This window comes from Podarcis tiliguerta (assembly GCF_965153285.1).
Source record: "Podarcis tiliguerta genome assembly, chromosome: 3".
Lineage (NCBI taxonomy): Eukaryota > Metazoa > Chordata > Lepidosauria > Squamata > Lacertidae > Podarcis > Podarcis tiliguerta.
The window spans coordinates 62959266-62983956 of record NC_139536.1 but is presented as its reverse complement, the minus strand read 5'-3'; the positions used below and the strand labels follow the sequence as shown (position 1 = coordinate 62983956).

The 24691-nt window shown below is 41.1% G+C and overlaps 1 protein-coding gene across 19 annotated transcripts in view; it reads left to right on the top strand.

Moving 5' to 3' along the window:
* Nucleotides 1–24691, top strand: part of LAMA2 (laminin subunit alpha 2) — a 352990-nt gene that overhangs the window by 71287 nt on the left and 257012 nt on the right. For all 19 annotated transcript variants that reach the window (XM_083434696.1, XM_083434695.1, XM_083434693.1 and 16 more), the window contains exons 2-3: nt 15246–15416; nt 17949–18061. In XM_083434696.1, coding sequence (XP_083290822.1) covers nt 15246–15416; nt 17949–18061 — 284 coding nt within the window. The remainder of the gene's footprint in view (nt 1–15245; nt 15417–17948; nt 18062–24691) is intronic.

Here is a 24691-nt window from a genome sequence, read left to right as displayed (position 1 = left end):
CAGTGAAGGACTAACAAGAAGAGCTTGTAGCATTCAGAATCCTTGCTGTGATCAAGTGTTCCCAGAAAGGGTGATAGAAGTAAAATAATAAATCAAGTTCTCTCTCTCTTAAAGAAAAAGAAAAAACCCTAATATAATTGCTCCAAGACATTCCATGATTGTTAAAGCCTGTGATATAAAGCACTTTTGTTTGCACTAGGAAGTACGATTCTTGCCATCATACAACAAAATTAGGCTATTCAGGTCTGTCAGAAATCCTAGTGAGAGCACACCAGTAAAATGAAATAAGTTCATAAAAAAGGTAAAGGACCCCTGACAGTTAAGTCCAGTTGCAGATGACTCTGAGGTTGTGGCGCTCATCTCACTTTACAGGCCAAGGTAGCCGGCGTTTGTCCGCAGAGTTTTTCCGGGTCATGACTAAGCCGCTTTTGGCACAGCAGAACACCGAAACCAGAGCAGCACACAGAAACACTGTTTACCTTCCTGTTGGAGCAGTACCTATTTATCTACTTGCACTTTTTTGTTGTGCTTTCAAACTGCTAGGTTGGCAGGAGCTGGGACAGAGCAACAGGAGCTCACCCCGTCACAGGGATTCGAACTGCCGACCTTTTGATCGGCAAGCCCAAGAGGCTCAGTGGTTTAGACCACAGTGCCACCCGCATCAAGTGCATAAAATAAACTGCTTAATATATAATTGGACTGTAGTAATGGGACTTTGGCAGATTTAGAAATGCTTCATGCGTTCATTCACTAAGCTGTGTGTCAGGAGTACTGGAACTTGATCTTTTGACCAGAGAGCAACTGAGGAATTTAACACTTCCAATTAAAATGGATCAAGGAATAGATAGATAGATGTATATATATTACCAAAAGTTTAATGCAGTGGTACCGCTGGTTAAGAACTTAATTCATTCAGGAGGTCCGTTCTTAACCTGAAGTACCACTTTAGCTAATAGGACCTCCCACTGCCACCGCTGCGTGATTTCTGTTCTCATCCTGAAGCAAAGTCCTTAACCCGAGGTACTATTTCTGGGTAGGCGGAGTCTGTAACCTGAAGCATCTGTAACCTAAGGTACCACTGTATACTTAGAGCAGAATAAGTTCAGGGGATTCTGGGAAGAGGCCACAGCTGAGTAAGCCAAGCTCTTTCCTGCCTTGCTGCTCCCTCTCCTTCTCCCTCTCAGTAAGTAGCAGCAATGTGCTGCTGCGAAGTCAAGAGATTAAGGCAGCCCCACCTGCACAGCCGCTGCTGCTTCTGCTTTAAATGCTGTTTTAATGCATTAAGTTAGTATACTTAAGCTTCAAAGTTGCACATTTAAAAACAAATAAAGGTTATATGACTTATGCTAGATTTTATGCAGAAAATGTAATTTTATAAAATATTTTAAACATTTGAAATAATGGGTTGTTGTTTTTTTTTGATGTTTTAAAAGTACAGTGTGAGCTACTCAGAATATATATGTATCTTGTGTGGTCAGCAAATGTTCTAAACAACTAAAATGAACAGATAAAGCATGCATATGAAAGCTTATACCCAGAACAAACTTAGTTGATCTCTAAGGTGCTACTGGACAATTTTTTAATTTATTTCAACTGTGTCAGATCAACACAGCTACCTACCTAGCTGTGTTCTAACCCCTGAGTCTGACAGTGCCCCTCCAGGCAGAAATGTCTCCTCTAGGCTTTGCTCCTGAAATTCTACTGGAAACCCAATGGCTTGAACTTGGGGCTTTATCTGTGCAAAGTATGTCCTCAACTGCTAAGCTGTGGGCCGTTCCTCAAGCCATTTATCGGCCGTTTGTGTTTGTATATAGAGGATTTGAGGGGAGGCAAGATCCCAGTCCTACTCAGTGACATTGGGTACCTATTTATTTATTAATACAGTAATTTCCATCCCACAGAAATTATTTATTTATTACTTAATATAGTAATTTCCGTCTTTCGAGAGACAAATTCTTCCAAGGCAGCTGCTGTTCCCTGCTCTTTTTTTTATTTAGATAAATTAATTACATAGTTTATGAGATACAGTAAAATAACCGGTCAGCACTAGATTATGATCACATAGTTTGCAACCATTAATAGCCTGAATAATAATAGTGCTTTACCACAGCAAGCTGTACCGTTCCAGTATATACAACATTGTGGAATAGGATGCAGCTGAGAAGAGCAAACCCTCCCATTTAGATAGTGTGGGAGTTACCACTCCACTCTCCCCCCCCCCAAAAAAAAAACTAAAAGCAAAAGCACTTCTGCTGCTGAAAGCAGTAGCAGAGCAGCCCTGAATTGTTCAGCCATCATTTTGAATGGAATGTCCCAATGGTAATGGCACTGCATCACCATTCCTGAGAAGAAAACGTAGCCACCCCTGTTGGGCAGCTGAACTAGAGATAGGTGAGACAGCTAATGTTTTGTGTGTTCTCTTATGTTAAGTTTTATCCACCATCCATTTAGACTGGGGCATTTGCAACTTGGGAGTTCTCCTTTCAACAAGCCTGGCCATTTGTTCATGCCACAAGGTTTGTGGGTAAGAGAGAAAGGAAAACCGAGGCAATCATCTTTTACCCAATTTTCTTCCCAAAAGAGGGTTATTGATGACAAATGCTAGTAAAAGAAGAGAAGGAAGAATTGGAGCCACATGTTCTCATTTAATGGCTTCCTGTGGGTGTTGAAAAATGGAGAGGTACAAGATAGAGCTTTCTGGAAACCCATTGCAAAAGTGCCATGGGGTGAAGCAAAAGCCCTCCAGCGCCATCTTCTGGAATTGATTAGACTGTGCCCCACAACACTCTCCAGTTACCGGTGCAGAAGTATACGATGATCAATGGTACTGAAAACTATTGAGAGATGCAGAAGAATTAGCAAGGTCATACAGAATTTCCCTCCTTCTCCCAGGATGTATCAGGGCAACCAAAGGGTTTCATTGTCAAAACTCAGCAGGCACTATAATTGATCTAGAGAATCTATAATCTTTATCCTAACCCATTTTAGACTACAACTCCCATCAGTCCCAGCCACCATGAAGGGGACCATGGGAGTTATAGTCCAATACCTCCTGGGTACAGGAGGCTGATCTGGATTATTATGGGAGAAAGGAAGGTCCTGAGCCAGACGGAGCAAAACAGAAACTTCTACAACCAGTTCCATCCTTGGTCCTTCATAAATCTTCTCAAAGGATAACCCACTTTATGGATTTCTGTTCTCTTATCATGAGCATAGGTCCTTCTGACCTTTGGACCCCTCTAAAGGCAAGCTTTTAAGTCCAATGCTCTGGAAAAACACAAACTACCTTTATATATTTGCAAGAAAGATGTGTCTCGAGAGAAGCAAGGAAATGTAGGCTTGATTACTTGGGAAATGACATTTGGTCATCTGTGTCACTGATGTTGGAACTTTTTAATCACACAAAGTGACAGCAGATCAGTATATGCTGAAGCACAAAAGGCAAGCTGACTGGAAAATGCAACAAAAAGGGGAAAACAAAATCAGATTAATGCTGAGACTTGAGCTGTCACTCTGCATTAATGCAAGTGGGGGTGCCTGGAGGGACTTTCTTAATAGTCTCAGCATTCCCACCCCCTTCCCAGGAGTCCAATATTTTCTGAAATCTAAATCCTGTCACTGTTTCTCCTCCATCCAGGAGGATTGTTAGCATGCAATTTTCTGTTAGGATGATGTAGAGCTAAGTGCTGCGTTTTCTTTTTGGCAGCCTGTGTGGGGCGGAGCAATGGATGCAATTTTTACTTTGCTGCAGCAGGCAAATTCCTGTACAAACTCCTCTCTTATCCCTTATCAGAGTTCAGCCAGGTAACATTCCAACCAGGTACAACACTAAATGAGGGTGTGAAGCTTAGCCAATGAGGAGTGTAGCCTGGGATGAGTCCTGAGAGCTAGACAGAGAGGCCTCTAGGGCTGCATTCAGCCCCTGGGACTGAAGTTCCCTACTCCTGCCTTAGGATAGGGATAGAGAGCAGAACTGTTCTGCACATTTCAGGTCAATCTACAGGCACGAGAGTATGTAAAATCACACTATGAACTCGGTAGAATGCAGCCAGCAGGTAAGGAAGTGACAACAGGGTGTTCTGAGCTTACCTCTGTACTATTGCTAGAACAATTGAACAATAATTTAGACAGACTGTGACCCACTGTAATATTTTACAGGAGGGAATACTAGTAGGGAAAAACATCACAGCTCTTTCCAATATGCCCCTGAAATATTAAACATACTGTATGTATGCAAGTCAGTGAGCAGAAATATGTAAGGAACAGTTGTTTGGGGTTTTAATTTGAGTTGAATGGTAAGATAAGAGAGCCTGGGGGTACTCTTTAAATGTGGAGAATTAATTGAAATGTGTATTTCTGTTATCTTTAGAATAAATGGAAAGTTCTCTTTTTCAAAAAGAAAGGGGTTTTTTCCTCCCCTTTTGTCATGGGAAATTAAAGTAATATGTGTTGGGTTTTTTCAAATGTTTCATTAACAGAAACATAGTTCTGTCTCTTTGGGAAAGAATTAGACAAGTGTAAAATAGGAGAAATGAATGTAGAGGAAAAAAGAAATTGCATTTGGCAATACTGGAAGAGTAAGATGTGGGAACATTTGTTTAACTGCTTAAGTTTAGAATCCAATGTTTTTATTTCATTTATGGAGATTGATCAGAGGCAGGGCTGGCTGGCCTATAAGGCAAAGTGAGGCAGTCGCTTCAGGTAGCAGATCCTGCCTCCTCTGTGGCCACCTCCTTATGATTGCCCACGTCCTCCATTCCTGCCCACCACTGTGCCCATCACTGCCCACTCTTCTCCAGCCTCCTTTTACTCTCCAACCACCTTCAGTGTGGGAGACTGAGGAGGAGGAGGAGGAGGTGGTATCAATGGTTGGGTGGCATTTTCTGTTTTGCCTGAAGTGGCAAAAAGTCCTGAGCCAGCGCTGATCAGAGGTATTGCTCTGGTGAGAAACAATGTTTTACATAAATAAATGAGTTATATGATTGAGTGGAAGCTGGATGTCTTACAGAGATGTCTGTAGAGGTGTATAAAAACAATGCTAATCAACTAGCCTATACTTAGGGATAAGAGACTGGGAGTTCTTATGCACACCTACACATTCTTCTCTATCCTTACTTTCCTTTCCTCGTGTAAGTAAAGCATTCTTCTTTGCTATACCTGTCTAATTTATAGACCTTGCTTTCTGCTTACGTTTTATATTTCTGCTTTTCATAACATCTCAGCAAAAGTAAATTGAGCCCTTGGTACTAAGGTAATATTCAAACCATTTGACTGTGGCTTCTCTGATGAACTGGAGAGTTCCTGGACTCTTAATTGTCACCTACTGTATCATATATTAGAGATTCAGTGCTCTGGCAGGTTGTGCAACAAGGGTTAGATCTATTCCCAAAGGACATTGGTAACCTTCCAATGAGAAGAGATGGGGCTCTTCTCACACTGGCCACTGTAAACAATCAGGCACCCAGTTCTCACTGCCTTCAGCAGTCTGAAGACTTTGTCCATTGCTAATCAGGTCTGAATCTCCCCCCGCCCAACCTAGCTCAGTTCATACAGTTAGTGTTTCTACACAAACACACAGGCGAGCCCACTGGCAGCTTCCTATGGTCCTCTGGGCAATCATGCTGACTGGCTGAACCAAGGCTTGATACTTGCTTATTTTTTAGAAACCTTTGTTTTTCTTACCCAAGAACCAAATGGCATGATTCTACGAAAATGTACCCTTTTCAGTAAGTAATGTAGAATTTTGGAAGCCAACTAACAACTCCCACCGCCACAAATGTTTTATGCCTTTCCTCCTTTCTTTTCCTTCCTTGAATTAATGAAATATTACAAACCTATGCTCACTCTAGGATGATTTTTAAATGACAAAAGAATAAACGCTTGAAATTCAAATCCTAGGAAGGAAAGTAAAACTTCAATCAGAGAGGTGTTAGCCGACATGGTAATAATCTAATATTCATGAATATTAAAGTAAGCGTAGAAGAATATTTAAACTGGCTTTACAGTGTTTTCAAGCCAGATGTCTGTTGGCATTTATAGGCAGGATCTCTGTACTGTTCACCAAGATGCATAATTTTCTGTGCACTAATTCTCAGCCATGGTATGTAGTCATTGCTTTTCTGACAGCCATCTGCTCTGAGCTCTCCATTCATCCTCAGCGCGAACTGGGATTGAGGAAGCAAACAAACAGTTTTGGAAGGGAAGCTGGGATTGGGTTATTGCATTAAACTCTTGTAAAATGTTATGGTTTCAAAGGAATTGTCAAATCCTAGTTTAGCAATGAACTAGCTGAGCAGCCTCTAACAAATCACAGTTGCTCCTCCCCCGTTCTTCATATATAAAGAGGAATGGTGTTTATATAACTTCCAGCTTGTTTGTGAAAATAAATGGGAGTGATTGAAAACGTTGAGGCAGAGCCCAGCACACTGGAATCAACATACGCCAATGCTATATATAGGTTTGTGCTCCATCTCACCTGTATTCACTTTCCTTTTCCCTCTAAGGAACTCATAGAATCATAGAGTTGGAAGAGACCACAAGGGCCATTGAGTCCAACCCCCTGCCAAGCAGGAAACACCATCAGAGCACTCCTGACATATGGTTGTCAAGCCTCTGCTTAAAGACCTCCAAAGAAGGAGACTCCACCACACTCCTTGGCAGCAGATTCCACTGTCGAACAGCTCTTACTGTCAGGAAGTTCTTCCTAATGTTTAGGTGGAATCTTCTTTCTTGTAGTTTGGATCCATTGCTCCGTGTCCGCTTCTCTGGAGCAGCAGAAAACAACCTTTCTCCCTCCTCTATGTGACATCCTTTTATATATTTGAACATGGCTATCATATCACCCCTTAACCTCCTCTTCTCCAGGCTAAACATGCCCAGCTCCCTTAGCCGTTCATCATAAGGCATCGTTTCCAGGCCTTTGACCATTTTGGTTGCCCTCCTCTGGACACGTTCCAGTTTGTCAGTGTCCTCCTTGAACTGTGGTGCCCAGAACTAGACACAGTACTCCAGATGAGGTCTGACTCAAAGTGGCATGTTCTCTTCACTCCCCACTTTCTCCTCATAAGAATCTTGTGAGGTTGGCTAGGCTGAGAGACTTCAGTGAGTTTCATGTATGAGTGGGGATTTGAACCCTCGTCTCCCAGGTCCTGGTTTAACACTCTAACCACTACACCACAACGGCTTCATCAGTGCCAGCTCCCTTGCTACTCAGAGGAACCATTCATCTTCCCAGCCACGGTTACCAGCTGCTTCTCCTCCCGTTTTTGCTTGCCATTGTTGTCACATGCCCTGTTGCAAAATGAAGAGCCAGTGAACAATTTGATGGCAGCTGCAGCTGCTGCTGCTCCTTCTCACCATGACCATCCTGCACTTTTTAGCCTAAGATAAGAGGGCAGGTGAGCAATGGTTAGGAGATCCCAGGGGCCTATGTTAGGCTGCCCCCTTCTGCTGGAGGGGGAGTCTCAGAAGGTACCCTATTATGGTGACCCTTGATGGTGACCTGAGCCTAGACTTTGGGGATTTTCAGTACCCAGTCAGAGAGCAGGTATGTCTCCCACTTTCACTGTTTCTTGCTCCTGTTTCCCTCATACTAGTCAATGAGAATCATTTAAAAATGGCAAAAGCAGACTCTGACATCTTCTGAGATCAGTGACCTGAAAGCCAGATTAAACAGAGGCCCTATAAATACTAAACAGGTGCTAGGATGATAGAATCATAGAGTTGGAAGATACTCTGAGGTTCATCCAGTCCAACTCCTGCAATGCAGGAATCCTGCCCACCACCATCCCTTGGTTGGCCCGAACCACCAACCTTCTAGTTAGCAGTTAGATGCATTGACCTCATATTTAACTGGAAAGCAACAGAGATCTATTTTGTTTGTACACATATCATAATGCCTATGATTAACTTACATGGATTTTCAGGGAGGAAACCATACATTATCAGGGTATGTTTTTGACAGAGTGGAGAATGTAACTTGGGGGGAAGTTGCTAGTCTAAAAGAGAGAAAAGTTCTTGGGATTAAAGCAGAAAAGAATGAAATGAAAAGAGTATCCCCTGAAAGAAGTGGCAACACCACAAAAATGCATTAGTTCTCTTTTAAACAAGAAAAGATAACAGAGCTGTTTAACGCTGTAGGAGCAGTTGATCAGAGCAGTAAACATGAACTGAAAGGCGGTGGTATTGGATTTTGTTTGCCTCTGGACAAATAGTTTTTAACATCATATTTTCCAGTCTGCAAGCACTGCTGTGCCTGGACAGTGATTTCTTAAAATGGAACTTATTTTCCAGTTGTATAAAAGTGTTCTTTTACATTGTGGATTGAGTGCATTAAGTTGCTCCCTGTGGTGCACAGCTGGAAATTATCCTTTGCTGCAATGTTTTGTTTTGCTTTGCCCCAGAGTTTTTCTGTGCCTACTCACTGTGTTCCCACACACCAGCATAGTTTAGTACTACAACAGGGAACTTTCTTTCTCTTTTGTTTTCTGTGGCTGCTTTTTTTTCCTGAGGATGCTTCTTAGAACATCTGAAACAGACTGTTGTTGGTTTTTTAAGCTGCCTTTGAGTATTCGATACAAATTTAGTGGCATTTCAAGCTTTCCCCTGCAAACCTGGAAGGTGGGTTTGGCAAAGTTAAGCTGAAATTTAGGCAGAGTGTTTTCCTTTCCTTCTTTGAAGCAGGAAGTGGTGTTTGCAGAGAAAGTAGTTGGACCAAATAGTACTGCATTAGGGAAAAGCGTAGCAATATTAGTCACAAAACAGTGGTGGAGACAAGTTGAATGCATTTCCATAATCTTTTACAAAATGCATTTTAGATTTGCAGTTTTAAAAACTAGGAATATTTGTGTGGTGCTTACAGTTGGGTTTTCTAGGCTTCTTTAGCTTTGGCCTGCTGAAATTGTGACCCACCAAGGCCACCAGCCATAGATGACGCAGGATCCTACTGTTTTGCTGCCAGCTCATATGCAAAAGGGCTGAGGTGTTAAGTGCTGGGTAGGCTAAAATATGTGACTGGTGGTCTGTGTTCAGTTTAGTGGGTCAAAAATTACACTGGCCTGCTTTAAGCACCTTTAATCTTGTATGCCTTCAGGAAACAACTGGTATAACAATTAGACCCCATATCACCTGATAGCAGTGGCACTGGATTGGGATACAATGCATTCTAGGCCATCTCAGGTCCACTCATTTCCTCACTTCCAGCAGGGCCAACATCACTTTCCCCCACCTGCCTTCCAGGCAGGAAGGGGAGCTCTGTGCCAACTGATGTCACTGCACAGACAATGGCCGGCAGAGGCTGATGGAGGCCCGCGGGGCTAGGCAGAGGGACACCTTTGCCCATTTAACTCCCACCACCACTCTGGCCTGGCACAAAGGGTATTTGGATTGCCCTGCTAACACCAAATAAGTCAATAAAAGAGGAATTGCTAGTGTTATGTAGAATTTAAACTTAAAAACAAATATCCATTGATAATTTGCTTTATTTTTTATTTATATGTATGTTTTTAGGTGTGTGTATTTTTAAATGGGGAACCAAGCTTTATTTAAAAAATGCCTATATAATATTTTATATTATTTTTAGAAATCTTACATGGGCAGGAGGGCTCATTGATACACTTGCAGTTCACCATGACCTACTGGAGAGGTGGTGGAGATGCAGGAAAAGGCCATTCTAGCTTCTAAGAAAGCCAAATACATAAAAGTAAAATTGTATGTGTGTAGGCTTTTACAAATCCATCTTGCCATACTATTTGTTATATGCTAAATTAAATATGCTTTCTTAGCATAGCTGTGGTTGCAATGACTACAAATGCAATTCAATCTGAATATCAAAGCAGGCATAAGGCTGGTACAAAGTAAAAAGAATGCGAGGGAAAGAGAAGAGAGACAAAGTGAGGGGTTTTTTTTACCTGGCACCATCTTATTTAGAGTATCTTCCAGTTATTCTATCCCTCTAAGTATGAGGCAAGGTGGAATCGGACTACACATGAGGAATGTAAATTTTTCCATTGCCAGAAGCATCCAGAAATCGAGGGCAGCCAATCTTTCCTACTGTATCCTACCCAAATTGGCAACCTGGTGTAACAATAGTTAGCAGCCAGCTTCTCTGACACACGCAAACTTTTGGGTAGTGAATAAAATTCCCTGTTTGATACAACAGCACAATAATCTTTCCATTGCTGACATACTCCCCACTCTCCCTTTGCAATATACTGGTTGTCTAATTTATTCTTAACCACATCCAGGTGGATTTTGCTTAGGAATAAAGCAATGTTTTAATCAGTACTACGCATAATATTGCCAGAGTGGAATGGTTGTCGGATTGGTTCCAAAACAAATTGTTTCTGGGATGCCTTTTGTTGAGCTGCTGGTTCAGTTTTGTTTATTGGTCAAGCAGACAGGTTTTAAACACTAACAAGTTGTTGGTGGAAACAGACTAATGTGTTTTTCGTCAGGCGGGAAAACAAGCAACCAACAATCAAGCTTATTTACTTCTTGTGCCTTCCTTAAAAGCATATTTACATTTTGCCGACTCAGATGATAAATAAATTGTGGACTATAAATTCCTGGTGGATGGTGTTTTCATTGTGCCTTAGCATTTATTCATTTATTTTGCAGCCATAATTCAATCTAGAGGATATCACAGGCTTATAGGTATTTGGAGAAATGTGTTGGTTTCACTCCTGTATTTCAGAGATGCTGTTTGGACGTGATGTTCCGAAATTACACAGAGGCAAATGAAATATTCTGATTAGCACTGAGTTCCCAGCACTATATCACAAGTGACTGTGAACATACAGATGTGACCTGTTCAGGAAAGACTGCAGTTCCAACTTGAAAACATTTAACAACAACAAAGCACACATACAAAGAACCAAAGAACACCCACCCCTTACCAACAAAGGTCTTTTATCCTTATCAGCTGTGTAGCAAATGTATTAAAATGCCAGCTCCAAGGCTTGGCAATCCATCAGCAGCAACTGCAGTGTTTGAGTTCATGGTAGGAGAGCTCATTCACCTTCTGCTGCTTTTGTGCTCTGCCTGCCATCTCTGCTCATGTATGCCAGCAGGGGGTTGGATATGACAAGGTTCCTTCTCTTCGAAACACTGGGACATTGACAATGTCTCTTTAATAAAACATCTAACAACCGTTGCTTGTGTTCATGCTGATAATGTGTTGCATTATGAGGTCAAATTTTGTTCTCAGTTAATGACATGTTGGCACAGTTGGGAGTGGTATTTTCTTCCAGACGATTTTGATGAACTGTTACAAAAACAGTCACATGTGTGTGTGTGTGCTTCTGTGTAAATGGTGCATGTATTCAATACTTTCTTTAAAATTACTGGAATTAACCAAACCAACTATTCAAGGAGCATCTTAATTTCATTTTAACTCCCTGAGTTTAGCGTTTCTATTAAGAAAGAGCTGGTAAATGCTTTCTCCAGAGCAGAAATAGTATAGGTGCTTTTGTTCAGAGGTGGTATTTCCCCATGTCTGAAAGGAAAGTAATATTCTTTGTGGGGGGCATTTTGACTGGCATCCAATTGTTCCCCCATTTTAGGTTTTATTGTTGCTCACTTCTTAGCAAGCCTACTATCTCAACATGCTTCAAGCCATAACACAAGCCAGTATATGGTCCTTTAGAAGTTTGCAAAGCACAAAGCTACTAATCAAAATGAAATTAAGAAATGGGTTCTTATGTAAAGTTGACATTCTCCTGAGTCACCATTAAATCCAACATGAAATAATGAAAGAATAAATGAGAATAGAAGTGTAACTCCTTAAAGCTTATTAATACCCTCAATTTAAACATGTCTATGGTTTAAAGTTCCCTGTCCGTTTACAATAGCAGTTGGTAAATAGCAATTAACATAAAGATGTTAAATAAAAAGATGCTTTCAAATGAATTTGAGAGATTTCTTATTGGTGATAGGCAAAATTCTCTATCCAATTCAGAATTAGGATCAGAACTGCAATCTGTTTTGCAAAATAGCAACTATAGTCCAGTCCCTGCCATTCTGAAATTTGAACCCCATCTAAAGATGTGAATGCCAGGGTGGGGGTGGGGGTAGGGGCAGAGACAGGAAAATGGAAGAACCCATTTTTCTGATTTCTTCAAGAGTTGGTGTGTGTGTGTGTGCTCCTCCCCCCCCCCCCAAAAAAAGACCTAGGAGAAAATGCCCCCCCCATCTTCCAGGTTTTATTTCCTAGGTCCTCATATCTATAATATCATGAAATGGAGATGAATATGAATGCATCCCTCAAGCCTTGGCCCCCTTCCCTTCATATTTTCCTGGCAGCAGCAGTGGAAATGTCTCATGGAAGTTACAGCATGCTCAGCAGTGAATTAGACACAAGTGTGCTGGGATATGAATAGAGCAATCCTATACTGCAGTTTGGAGATACGTTGCTGTGCTATGCCCACAAAATGGCCACTGCATTTTATATGTGCCCAGTGCAAGGCAGGAGGTAGAAACCCATTGCAAGAAAAAACCTATTGCAAATATGGCTGTCCCAGAATCCTTGACAGAACTGCCACTGGCCAGCAGTCCCAGCTCAAGGTGGAAATCATACCTTCAAGCCACCCCATGAACAGAAGGCTCCAACACACATTGGCCAATCTCAGAGCATGGCCATGATGATATTGTTCTCCTGCAACACAACACACACACACACACACACACACACACACACATTATTATAATGTATATACTGCCCTATACCTGCAAGTCTCAGGGTGGTTCACAGGATAAAATCAGAATATAAAATCACAAAGTACATAATCAAAATAAAAATAACAACCCAATGACACCCCCACATACACGCATTTTTAAAGGGCATAGGATGTTACTCAACCAAAGGCCTGGTTAAAGAGGAACGTTTTTGCTTGGTGGCGAAAGGTGTATAATGAAGGAGCCAGGCAATACCACAGCTTTCTCAACAATAATGATGACATCCTGATGTCATGTGTGTGATGTAGACCCCCCATCGCCCTTACAAGCTGGCGCCTCTGTTGGAAGAGGAGTCATCTGGCAATGACAAGACATTCTTGTGGGGCCAGTACCACCTACTCCACTCCTTGATAGGCCAACCATGCTGGGCAGCATCCTAGACCCTTGAATGGCTGAAATATTTGCCAGAGGCAATGGGCATTTAGGGAGGTGGTTGGCTTTAAACAACTGACTGGGAAAGTGTGATGCACTCTCCATGAGTTGCTCTTCCATTCTTGATTCCAGATTCACAGCACCTCTCCCCTCCTCCAGATTATACCAAAAGCCATCAGGGCACCATTAGATGCATCTGCATATAATATCTACTTTGTCCCTAAAAGGCTAGGGTGTCCTCATGGGGAAAATAAAATAATGCATTTCATGTGGGTTTTGGGAGAGTGTGTGAGATAGGATTAAGAGAAAGAGACAAAAAGTACGCATAGCTGTGTGTCTGTGTGCATCTGTTTCCTCCCTGACATTTTTTCACCACCTCCTTTTATATTCTTTCAATATATTTTTCCAACATCCCATACTGTAAATTCTTGCCTGCCTCACTATATTATGAGCTTATGTGATGTTCCCATTAGCTGAAACTATCTGTGGTGCACTTTAAAGCAGGCTGCTGGTCTTCCTGTTATGCCTAGATTGTTGGCTTTTATATTATTCATGCTGCAGAGCCTGAGGTTTTAAGTAAACCTGGAGGTGCTATAGCTTCTGACTACTCATTTGCTCTTTCAGTACTCAGTCTTGACTCTGTAACTCCCCTGCGTAGAGTCATAAATATATCTCAGTGGAGGGGGGGGGTTTGGTGGGGAGGGAGCTACAAATTATATATATACTTTAAAACACACTAAAGCAGAGGTGTGTAATCTGCAAAAACCCTGGCGAGCTGCAAATTCAATAAAGTCCTGACTATTGATTGACTGGTTGTACAAATTGGACAAGTTAGCAGCTAATTGGGTGCCTTGCTTAGGCAATATGTTGAACATGGCTTTTTAAAGGAGCATTGGAGTCACTAACTTAGAATGTCAGAGGATAACTGTACCATGACCAAAAAGGTCAGTAATTAAATGGCACACAGGTTAATTGCAGGGACAGACAAGAGAACTGAGATGGGAGATCAAAATGCATTAATTTAGCAAGGGGAAAGAGGAGAAAAGCTTTGAAAATCTGTTACACATTCAAGCCCATCCTTGGCAATTTTAGTTGAGATTAGGTTTTGTGCTCATTAAAGTCTGGAGCTAGATTCAGGGAATACAGCCAAACATGGGGGTGGCAAACATTAGATCCTGCATAGCTCCAGACACAAACCCACAGTGTTGATGTCTTAAGCTTTTCATATCCTCAGCCCACATGATCTTCCTTTTGTGGGAAATCTTAATATTTGATCCAACTTATTACTTAATATTTTGGGATTTCCTCCTCCTGCTCCCTGCTACACAACACACACAATGGTTCTACTTTTAATTGGAGATGTGATATCTCTCACAATGTGGACACTCAATAGGCTGAAGCTCCTGTTGGGTTTTGTTGCATTACATCAAAAAACAACAACCCTCTGTTAATTAGTTAAAATATATGTGGATATATTGAAAAGGCAACAACTGATCAATACAAAAAAAAAATTGGGGGCACAGAAGATGGGGAAGAAAATAACCTTTTCTTTAGCAACTATGGATCAGCATTGATTAAACTGTTTGACTGCGCTACTAATTTTCTATTCTAAGCATGGTGTAGCATGGCCTGTGTCACATTGCTGAAGCTCAGCAGGTTTGGGTGAGATACCCTGGGAACCTTCTGCAAATTGATGTAAGTTCCATGATGGGAGAAAGGTGGAATATACAGTGGTACCTTGAGTTAAGTACTTAATTCATTCCAGAGGTCCATTCTTAACCTGAAACTGTTCTTAACCTGAAGCACCACTTTAGCTAATGGGACCTCCTGCTGCTGCCGCGCCGCCGGAGCACGATTTCTGTTCTCATCCTGAAGCAAAGTTCTTAATCCGAGGTAATATTTCTGGGTTAGCAGAGTCTGTAACCTGAAGTGTATGTAACCTGAGGTACCACTGTAAATGAAATAAATACAATAAAAAGCATGATCTTGGGGTCAGAATTCACTACAGCAGTTTAGGATCTACAGTCTATGTTACCAAATTCTTTTTCTTCTTCTTCTACATGCATCTTAATTCCTGCACCAATGTGAATGAGATTCTGTTTTATTACTGTGCCATGACGATGTTTTTTTTCTTCTTTCAGGTTTGTTTCCAGCAGTTCTGAACTTGGCTTCCAATGCTCTCATCACCACAAATGCTACCTGCGGGGAAACAGGGCCTGAAATGTACTGCAAGTTGGTTGAACACGTGCCTGGCCAACCTGCAAGAAACCCTCAGTGTCGGCTCTGTGACCTGCGCAGTAAGATTCCAAATCGTACGTGTGCAATTTTTCTTTCATGATGTGTGTCCATATAGCCATCCTGTCTAGCATCACTGTTAATATGATATGTTTGGTTAAAATAAAGCACCTGTATAGCCCTGGTTATTGAATGTGCTGATTCATGCACACTGGGTCGGGTTTTGGACATGGGAAGGAAATCCATCAATGGAAGTATCTCTAGCATTTGAGAAACTTTGGGACTAGGTCAGAGCAAGTCTACTTCTTTTTTCCTGCATATACAGAAAGCATTCAAGTCATTTCCCTGGTTATTTTCAGGACTATCCTCACATGATAGGACATCCAATGACATCATTTGTAATACATCAGTCAGACACTTGTGCCATGTCATTTTGTCCTTATGGGAGAAAACTCCAGAGAGAAAAATGGCTTCATCACTTGCTTATCCGTGTGGCTATTAGTGTCTCTACTAAGAGGGCCCTTTTAATTCTAATGTCTATTTACCAGCTCTATGGTCTTTTAAGCCTGTTAAGAACTGTGTACTTCTGCAATCCAGTCTCTGTTGTTAGTCTGCAGTGCAGCCAGCCTTTAAAATACACGGCCTTTCATTACAATCTCATCACATTTTAAAGTTTGCAAAATGTTCATTTGCCACAATGAACTGTTTTATTTACCCAGAGATGGTCCTTTAATAAGAATGCCGTGTAATGTAACCAGACTTTAAATGGTCCCCTTGGAATTTGTGAATCTGGTGTAACTCCCCTTAATTACTGTAGAAGGAAATGAACATACACTCCCCAGTTAATCATGTGTGAGCACAAATTAAAGACCACACTTTGATGGGTTGCCTGTGTGAGCTAACTCCCCTGTCATTCATCACTGAGGTTGGTCCTTAAGCCTGCAGTTCTATCCCATTTTTCCTGATGGTGTATAGTATATTTTGTCTCTCCCCTTTTAAAATTGGGAATACATTCCAGCAATTAATCAGTGGTTTCAAATTAATTAAGATTAAACTTCCGTAATGGGATTACAGTTAATTGTATATTCATCTCTCATTCCTCCTTTTCATGACTAACCCTTATATCAATTTGACTTGAGGAGGCTGATAGCAAAATTTCCAATTAGACAACTTCTATCACTATCACCTCAGAGACCTGGGTTTGATTTACAGTTGATTTCTTCCCCACTAAGATTTTTTTTTATCTGATTGCCAAAAAAAGAAGTTTTTTTTTAAAAAAAAAAAACAGTATTGAGAGCAAAGGAATGCCTTACCCCCTGCTCTTGGTATTTTATTTAAAAAATGTTGTTGATACGAATCCAATAACTCAATTCTCTCCCTAATTTTATAACACACTACTGTTAATGCTTCTAGAGCTATTGAATCATTTGATATTTGCATACAGTTTATGCCATTTGCAGTTTTTAGACTGACACCTCCTATTCCTCCCACAACTGCTTTAATTGTGCTTTAGACATTCTGCTTTAGACATTTCCTTCAGTGAACTGCTGATTTGAATCAAAGCATACGCTTATAAAAATTAGCACCCTGGCTCAAAAATTTAAAAAATGTGGTTTTTTACGTGTTAGATCCAAATAATTGCTTTTATCTGTTGCTGTTATCCAAAAAGAAAGATCAGTGTGTACAACTAGATTGGGGCACACGTGTGCAACTGTACCCTGTACATTTTGATATTCTAGCTAGATACCTGTAGCCACTAGTTACGAACTGTGGGTGTAGTTTCAACATTGTCCTGACCAAGATGTCTGCAAGAGACTGACAGGGCAATCATAACCATGTCTACTCAGAAGTAAGTAGTGAATTAAATGGAGCTTACTCTCTGGATACTGATTTACAGGAATTAGGAATTAGGCAACTGGAATTAGGAAGGGCAGCAGCACAACAAAAGCACTGGATCTGGACCCTGATACCACTGAGCTTAACTAGCAAAACTAGTCACACTGCTTGAAAAATTCTCCATTTATCAGTATGACATGTCCACGGTTCACAACTACCACTTCTTCTCCATCTTCTTTTCACTACAGCTGACAGCTTCATTGGCTGTAATTCACTGGGCCCTGCTGCTGAGCATTTGCCATTCATTTCAATGGGCTGTGCATGGGAAATGTATTTAAAATCTCATTGAAATTAATGAGAACTTGTTTCCAGGAACAACAGCCTATAGCCTAAGCACTGCAACAGAGCATTGTGTTTTAAGAGGCCTTAGGAGTAAGAAGTATGGGGAATCGTGGAAAGATCATCTCTCTGTTTCAGCTGCATCTTTAATCTCTTCTTGATTATGTCTTGGAAATATATTTCATCCTAAAGCTTTGTGGTGCATTTCTAAAGCTTGTGGTGTGTTATTGCAAGCACTGGAAAATAATTTTATCCAGGATATTATATGTGCCTCTCACACACTTATTATTGTTATTATTATTAAATACTGCATGAAACAGAATGAATTGGCTGAGTCAGTTGAAATGGAATTTGTGACTGAGATGGAAGCCAAGTCACATTCACTGCTAATTAAGCTTCATTATTATTTTTGCATTTTACTAATGTTCCAACAGTGCGACACCCCATAACAAATGCAATTGATGGCAAGAATACTTGGTGGCAAAGTCCCAGCATTCAGAATGGGATGGAATATCACTATGTGACCATCACACTGGACTTGCGGCAGGTAACTTTTATGCTTTGTTTCTGCTGCTGAATTTTGGTGCCGAAATTTGTTCCTGTATTTCTACCTGTCTACCTAATTTTGAGCATCCAGATGTCAGGGCAGCGAGCAGCATAAAACAAATGGGGGGGGGATAGAAAAACAGGACTGTTACGGCCATTACAGATGGAAACAAGAGTACATCCCTGCCTGCAAAAGGTTCAAGGTTTAATCTCCAACATTTCCAGGTAGAGATGGGAAAGACTTCTGACAACACCTCCAATCAGTATAGATAATATTGAGCCAGAGGGACCAATAGTCTGGCTTAGTGCAAGGAAAGAAGCAATCCTCTGTAAATCACATCCTCCAACATAATATATTGCTTGTGTGAATAGAACACTCGCGCGATCAGTTATTGATATACAGAGAGTGGTGGTAACAATGGCATTACCTTTTTCAGGGCACTTTTTATATACAAATATTGAATGTCTAGTGCTGAGACTGGCATCTAGAACATTGAAAGTTAATCTTTAAATGTTCTTAGAAATGCAAAAAGATTACAACACACATTGTTGTTCAAAAATGGCAAATTGTAACAAATGTGCTTCCATGAAGCGGGCATAGTTCCAGTTTTCCAGTTTGATCCAAGTAGGTCTTTGAAGAAATGTCATTGTGTTACTGAAAGCTCTGCAAGCTGTGAATCTTTTTTTTTGGGGGGGGGGAGGAATTGAACCTAGTGTACTTGGAAAGCAAACAAGTCCTGAGATACATTTGCATTAGACTCTGTAGGAAGTAGCTTTAGGTTTCTCATCGCATCTCCTGTCATTCTTCTCCTTCCATGGTAAGTTTGATGAAATGGCAAGTGTATAGATTCTAGGAGGCTGTTATCATTTGATGTTCACAAGAATGCTGGATTGTGGCAGGTGTGCAACTAAGAGGACTTGGAGTGACAGAAGAGAAGTGGTTTTATTTCCCTTTAGCTAATGCAAATACAGAATATCTAGTTAGGTGCCAGAAATAACACACCGCGATGTTATATGTGCTCCTGCTGCAGCTCGGTATCCAAGAAATTGAAAATAGCTTAGATAACCTAAGAGGTGCCTCCCTTCCCTTTACTCATTCCCTGTGGAACATTATCACACTGACTCCTGAAGCTGCCATCTTGATTGCAGCATTGATCCCACACCCTGTGTGACAATAGCCAGAGCACCAGTTGATGGGGGATGAGAGTAGAGATTAAAGTTAAATGAAGAATCACGGAGTGTATTTTATTTGAAGGGGCAAGAAATAGAGCCAGTTACTAACATTAGGATTGAATAGGCTAATGAAACAGGGAACAAGGCATGTAGAGCTGCTTAATAAAACCAGTGTAGAAGGAAATAAGATACTTGATATGAGGTGAGCTGGGATGTATAATCAACTAAGCTACCCCTTGGCAAAACTCAGCGGATCCTTCAGTTAACACCCACAAATCACTTGCTCTTCCCTTCCCGTGGAGAGTGACTGAGTCACGTATAGTACATTTCACAACCAAAATTAGCAGCCTCATCCTTCAACAGATCTGTGAGAGTTCTGACTCTCTTCTTACTCCTGTGTCTTTTTTTAATGGTCTTCTCACTCTCCCTGTGCTGCTTTTGCCCTGGAAAAGGGATCAACCTGGGCTGACTCCTCTTCCCCAAATTCTTTTCACAACCTCCTTTGTCTTCAGCTATACTCAATGAACAAGTATCACAACCCTCATGAACCCTGTTGCTTCTGAAAGACCAGGTTTATGACATCCCCGCTTTTCATAAGAGCAATCTTCCCAGGGTCCTCTTCTGTCTGCCTCAGCAAGGTTCACAGCTTCTTGGCCTCTCTCCCGAGTTATTTTTGACCTCATTAACATAACATCTGAAAATAATTATATAAATGGCCCACTTGCTAATCCACTTAAGCCCTAATATAGTCACCAAACAGTTTCTCCAAAAAACAGGTAGTAAAAACACCGTGGTAATTCAGAAGCCCAAAATCTGAAGGGAAGTTGTCACCTCCCTTCCCAGTAATGCCTACCAAGAGCTTCTTCTCCAAAGGCCTAAAGGCTTCATCTGTTAAATTAGGCTGCTGCAGCAAAACCAGTGCTACCTGTTAGCTGCGAGAGAGCTGCCCCACTAGAAAAGATCAGGGATGAGTGGAAACTGCAGAAGTCTGGCCTTTGCACTTCATGTCAACCTCTTCCTCACTGCTACACTTGTTTTTTCACCCTATAACTCCACTCACACCCTTTTCCAAAATACTGTGAGGTATGTTGTGTAGCATAACATTGATTCCCGGGGAATGTTGGGAGAGAAGTTGCTTCTGATGGCTTAAAGAGGAGCTTCATTGCCACCCTCAGTAGAGGCACATTAAAAAATATAGTGAAATAATGATAAGCTAAAAAAGAATGGTCATCGCAGCAAATAATCAACCCTAACCCCCCCCCCCCCCCGGGCAAAACAACAACAACCAAAAACAACAACTGAATGGCATTTCAAATTATTTTTGGTCACTAGGAGAGAATCCACAAAATCAATGATTGTTACGTCTACTTGCTTGGCCTTAGAATTTCAGAGATCCCCCAGAGCAAGTAATGCTTCTTAGGCTGGAAAAATGTGCTGTGGCCAATGGGAGACCATTGCCAAAAGCAGCAGCCTATGCCCCAACTTCCTCACATTTCTGGTCAGAGATATTCTTCTAGAAAAGAAGGTGCCGGAACTCACCATAAAAACTTCCCTCCTTCTCTTAGAATGGAAATGGCACCCACCTGAGCGGTGCCAGAACTGAGTTCCGGCTAAAAAAGCTCTGCTTCTGGCAGTGTTTTATCAAGAAAGTTGTGTGAAACAAAGTCAGCATGTTGTGGGGTCCCCTCCTTTCTCCACTTGCACTTCATTGGCTGTTGCCAAAGCTTGCAACTTTATGATGTCATACCACAATTTATGTGGCATTGAATCCACAGGGAGGATGAGGAGATGTGATGCTGCTCCTTTCAGAGGTGGATACACAGTTGTATTGTGCAGATCTAGTCTTGGACACATACCAATCTATGTAATAAAATACTGAATAAAACATGGGGTTTCTGTTTTGTTTGTGGTTTTACGGATGGAGTCAAAAGGACAAGATGAAGACATCAAGTGGTTATCCTTTTTCTTTTTGGAAAGCTTGTGATCCAGTCATTACTAGGCATTTTATGGATGGGCCCTTATTAAAATGCTGTATCCTTTTGTACAACAGATTGGACATTTTCTATTGCTAAAAGTCATGGTCTGTAAATTGCAGGAATGCATTAGTGGCTGTTATTATTGATAATTATGAATGTACATAGAAAGCTTTTAGCAAATTCTAATGTTGTGGGGAATGAACCAAGAAAATAATTACAGTTTTCATCATTAAATAAACCTAGACCTTTTGGAGGAGTTGAATTGTATTTTTTGGTGACTATCCATCATAATAAAATAATAGCATAACACAATAATAAATAATAATGCATTTCCCCCCAAAATGACATCATTTTAGCTGCATAAACAGGAAAATATAATTATTATTCCATTTTAGGGCAATTATAGTGTTCCTTTTGAAAGCATGCAAGTACCATAAGCCAAGGTATTTATGGTCTACCCTTAACTCTGCCCTTGACTGGGGATCGTAGGGTTGTCTCCAACACTGTTGCTCATGCAGTGGTTCTTTCCCTTCCACTTCTCCCCCCTGCATTTCCTTAAAATCTGTGCCAGAGGGCTGGTGCAGCCTTCAATACAACCCATAGTTTTGTGGCTAGGAAATAGCTGAAATCTTAAATGCATAGCAAAAAGTCATCCTCCAGCACGTTTCAAGCTTCAAAATGGAGAGAAGGTTACAGCGTTTGGTGATTTTTAGTTTAGAGAAAAGGCAAGTTAAGGCGACAAGGTAGAAGCTTACAATGTTGAGCATTGCATGAAGAAAGTGGATAGAGAAAAGGTTTTCTCCCTCTCTCAGAACACCTAGAACTAAGAGTCATCCAATGAAGCTGAATGTTGGAAGATTCAGGAGAGACAAGAGATTTATTATTATTAAATTATCATTTTTCAGACTTTGCGTAACTAAACTATATAATTTGCTCCCACCATGGCAGCGATGGCCACCAACTTGGATGGCTGTAAAAAAAAAAAGGATTAGGCAAATTAATGGATGATAAGGCTACTAGTGGCTACTAAGCCTGATGGATATGTTTGACTGCCACAGTAGGAGGCAATATGCTTCTGAATACTAGTTGCTGGAAACCACAGAATGGGAGAGTGCTGTTGTACTCAGGTCTTGCTTGTGGGCTTCCCCTAGGCTTTCTGGTTGAGCATCATGAGAACAGATGGACCACAGGCCTGATACAGCAGGCTCTTCTCTGTATTTTTTAAATTTAAAAATCAGTAGGCTTCTGCCACAAAGATTGGGGAGGGGGGGGAGTTGATTTTAAAATAATGTAATGTTTAGAAAGGTCTTTCTTAGAAGACTGAGATCAGCTTTGGACACCGCAAAGAGGAATCATGAGCAGCGGAGGAGAAAGTCATGCAAATGACTCATGAGGAAATGCATAGTTTCCATTAATTTCCTTAAATTTATGTAAATGTTTCTTCCCCCAAGAAAGAGGCACCTGTTTTTCCCTGCCTCATTCACAAGAGGCTTCAGGATGTCTTTATAATTTCAGTGGGAGGTTCATGTATTTGTTTGTTATACTTTTTGTTGCAAGCGGGATAAAAGGGATAGAGGAAAGAAAGAAACAATGTCAGCACCCATTCACAATAAGTATTTTATATATAATATCAGGTTTTAAAATGTACATAGCTGATTGACCATCTAAATTTTACAAACATAAAACGATGTCAGCCTTTCCTTGTCATTTGTGATGGGAATGTGATAGTTCATGTTTTTACAACTTCTATTAAACGTTTCTCCGGCATTCTGGAGCCTCTTGTTCACATGTCTTGATTTGAAAAAAGCCCTACATCAGGAGTGACTTCATAATATCTTCTCCTAGACCTAGACTATAACTGAAGTGTTGGGAACAGGAAGACTGGCTAGTGAGTGCCTCAGATCAGTGCACTGGCTAATTTGTATAGGAAATTCTTCCTTGTATCCCCAGAAAAGGTCTTTCCACACTGATTTCTGTTAAAGCAGGAACAACTTCACTTTAACAGATAACAGACAGCTGTCAGGTACTTGGTAGGCAACCTCCCCACCTGCACTTACAGGAAAGTGAAGCAAAGGCTGCTGAGATATTTTTTTCCAAGAAGGCTGCAGAGTGCAGTCCACCAGAGATACAAACTGCAGTTTGAAAGAAAGCTCTGTCTCTCTCTCTCTCTCTCTCTCTCTCTCTCTCTCTCACACACACACACACACACACCGTCCTTCAGCCTTCTAAACTAATCAGAATAAATTTGTATGTGTATTCATGTTTGCCATTCTATATATAGTACCTGTTTGATTAATGCCACAATCCTACAGAGTTAGGCATCTTCAGCTAAGCTGTTGAAGCCAATGCAATTAAAACCGTCTGTCTTTATGCAGTACTCTGAGTCAGCAACATGCTCCAAGATCTAGAACAACAGAAGCTTGTTGAATTATCATGCCATGTTAAGGCTTATCTGTTAGCAGTATTGTTTTTACTGGTGGCCAGGTGTGTTTTCAACTGCGAATTGTGCGTGTGTGCTCACAGCCTACAAATTCCGGAAACTTATCTGTACTCAAGTTTGTTAAAAGGGCCAGGGCTATCAGTGAAGTGTGCAGCATTTTCATGTAAATATGTTTTTATATTCTGCTGAAAGCTGGCCAGAGTGGCTGGAGAAACCCAGCCATATGAGCAGGGTATTATTATTATTATAAGAAATGCCTGCTGGATTAGGCCAATGACTCATTTAGTCCAGACCAGATGCCTGTGGGGAAATTGCAAGCAGGACCCCAGCAGAGGTTCACATTCCCCTCCTGTGGTTTCCAGGAACTGGCATTGAGAAGCATTTCTGACCATGGAGGCAGAGCATAGCCATCGTGGCTAATGGCCTTCCCCAACATAGTGCCCTTCTGATGCTTTGGACTACAATTCTCACCAGTCCCAGCCAGCACCAGCCTTCCCATGTTGGAGAATATTGTTCTAACATGCATACAGACTTGGCACCCTAGAAGTAGTGGTAAGCCCCATAAACACTTCCCCAAGTGTTGGGAAGTTTTGAAGTGTTGTGGTGAGATTACACAATGGGAGCTGAGTCTTGGTCAGCTTTGCTCCTGTTTTTGAAATATACTGCAGGTAAGCAGTTTATGGGGAATCAGGACAAAACCTTTAAAACTGGATGTTTGCAGCATAAATAACAGTATATGGGAATATCTATGGTCACAAGATATGACAGAATTACTATTGCAGCTGCCGTTTATCTCCGAACAGACATTAAAATTTAGGATCTTTGCTAAAGATTAAAACCGCTCCAAGGGCAGAAACATTTTATTGCTAACACAGAGTTAACACAAGGATGATGACAGCAATAGACCCTTTAGAGGGGATGTTCTAATGGTTCCAAAGCTTTTTTACATTTGCCATGATGGGCTATGGGGAAACTAACGAGTATTTCTCAGAATTAGGCTTCCATTGTTATAATGCGCTTAAATATGATTCAATACATTTCA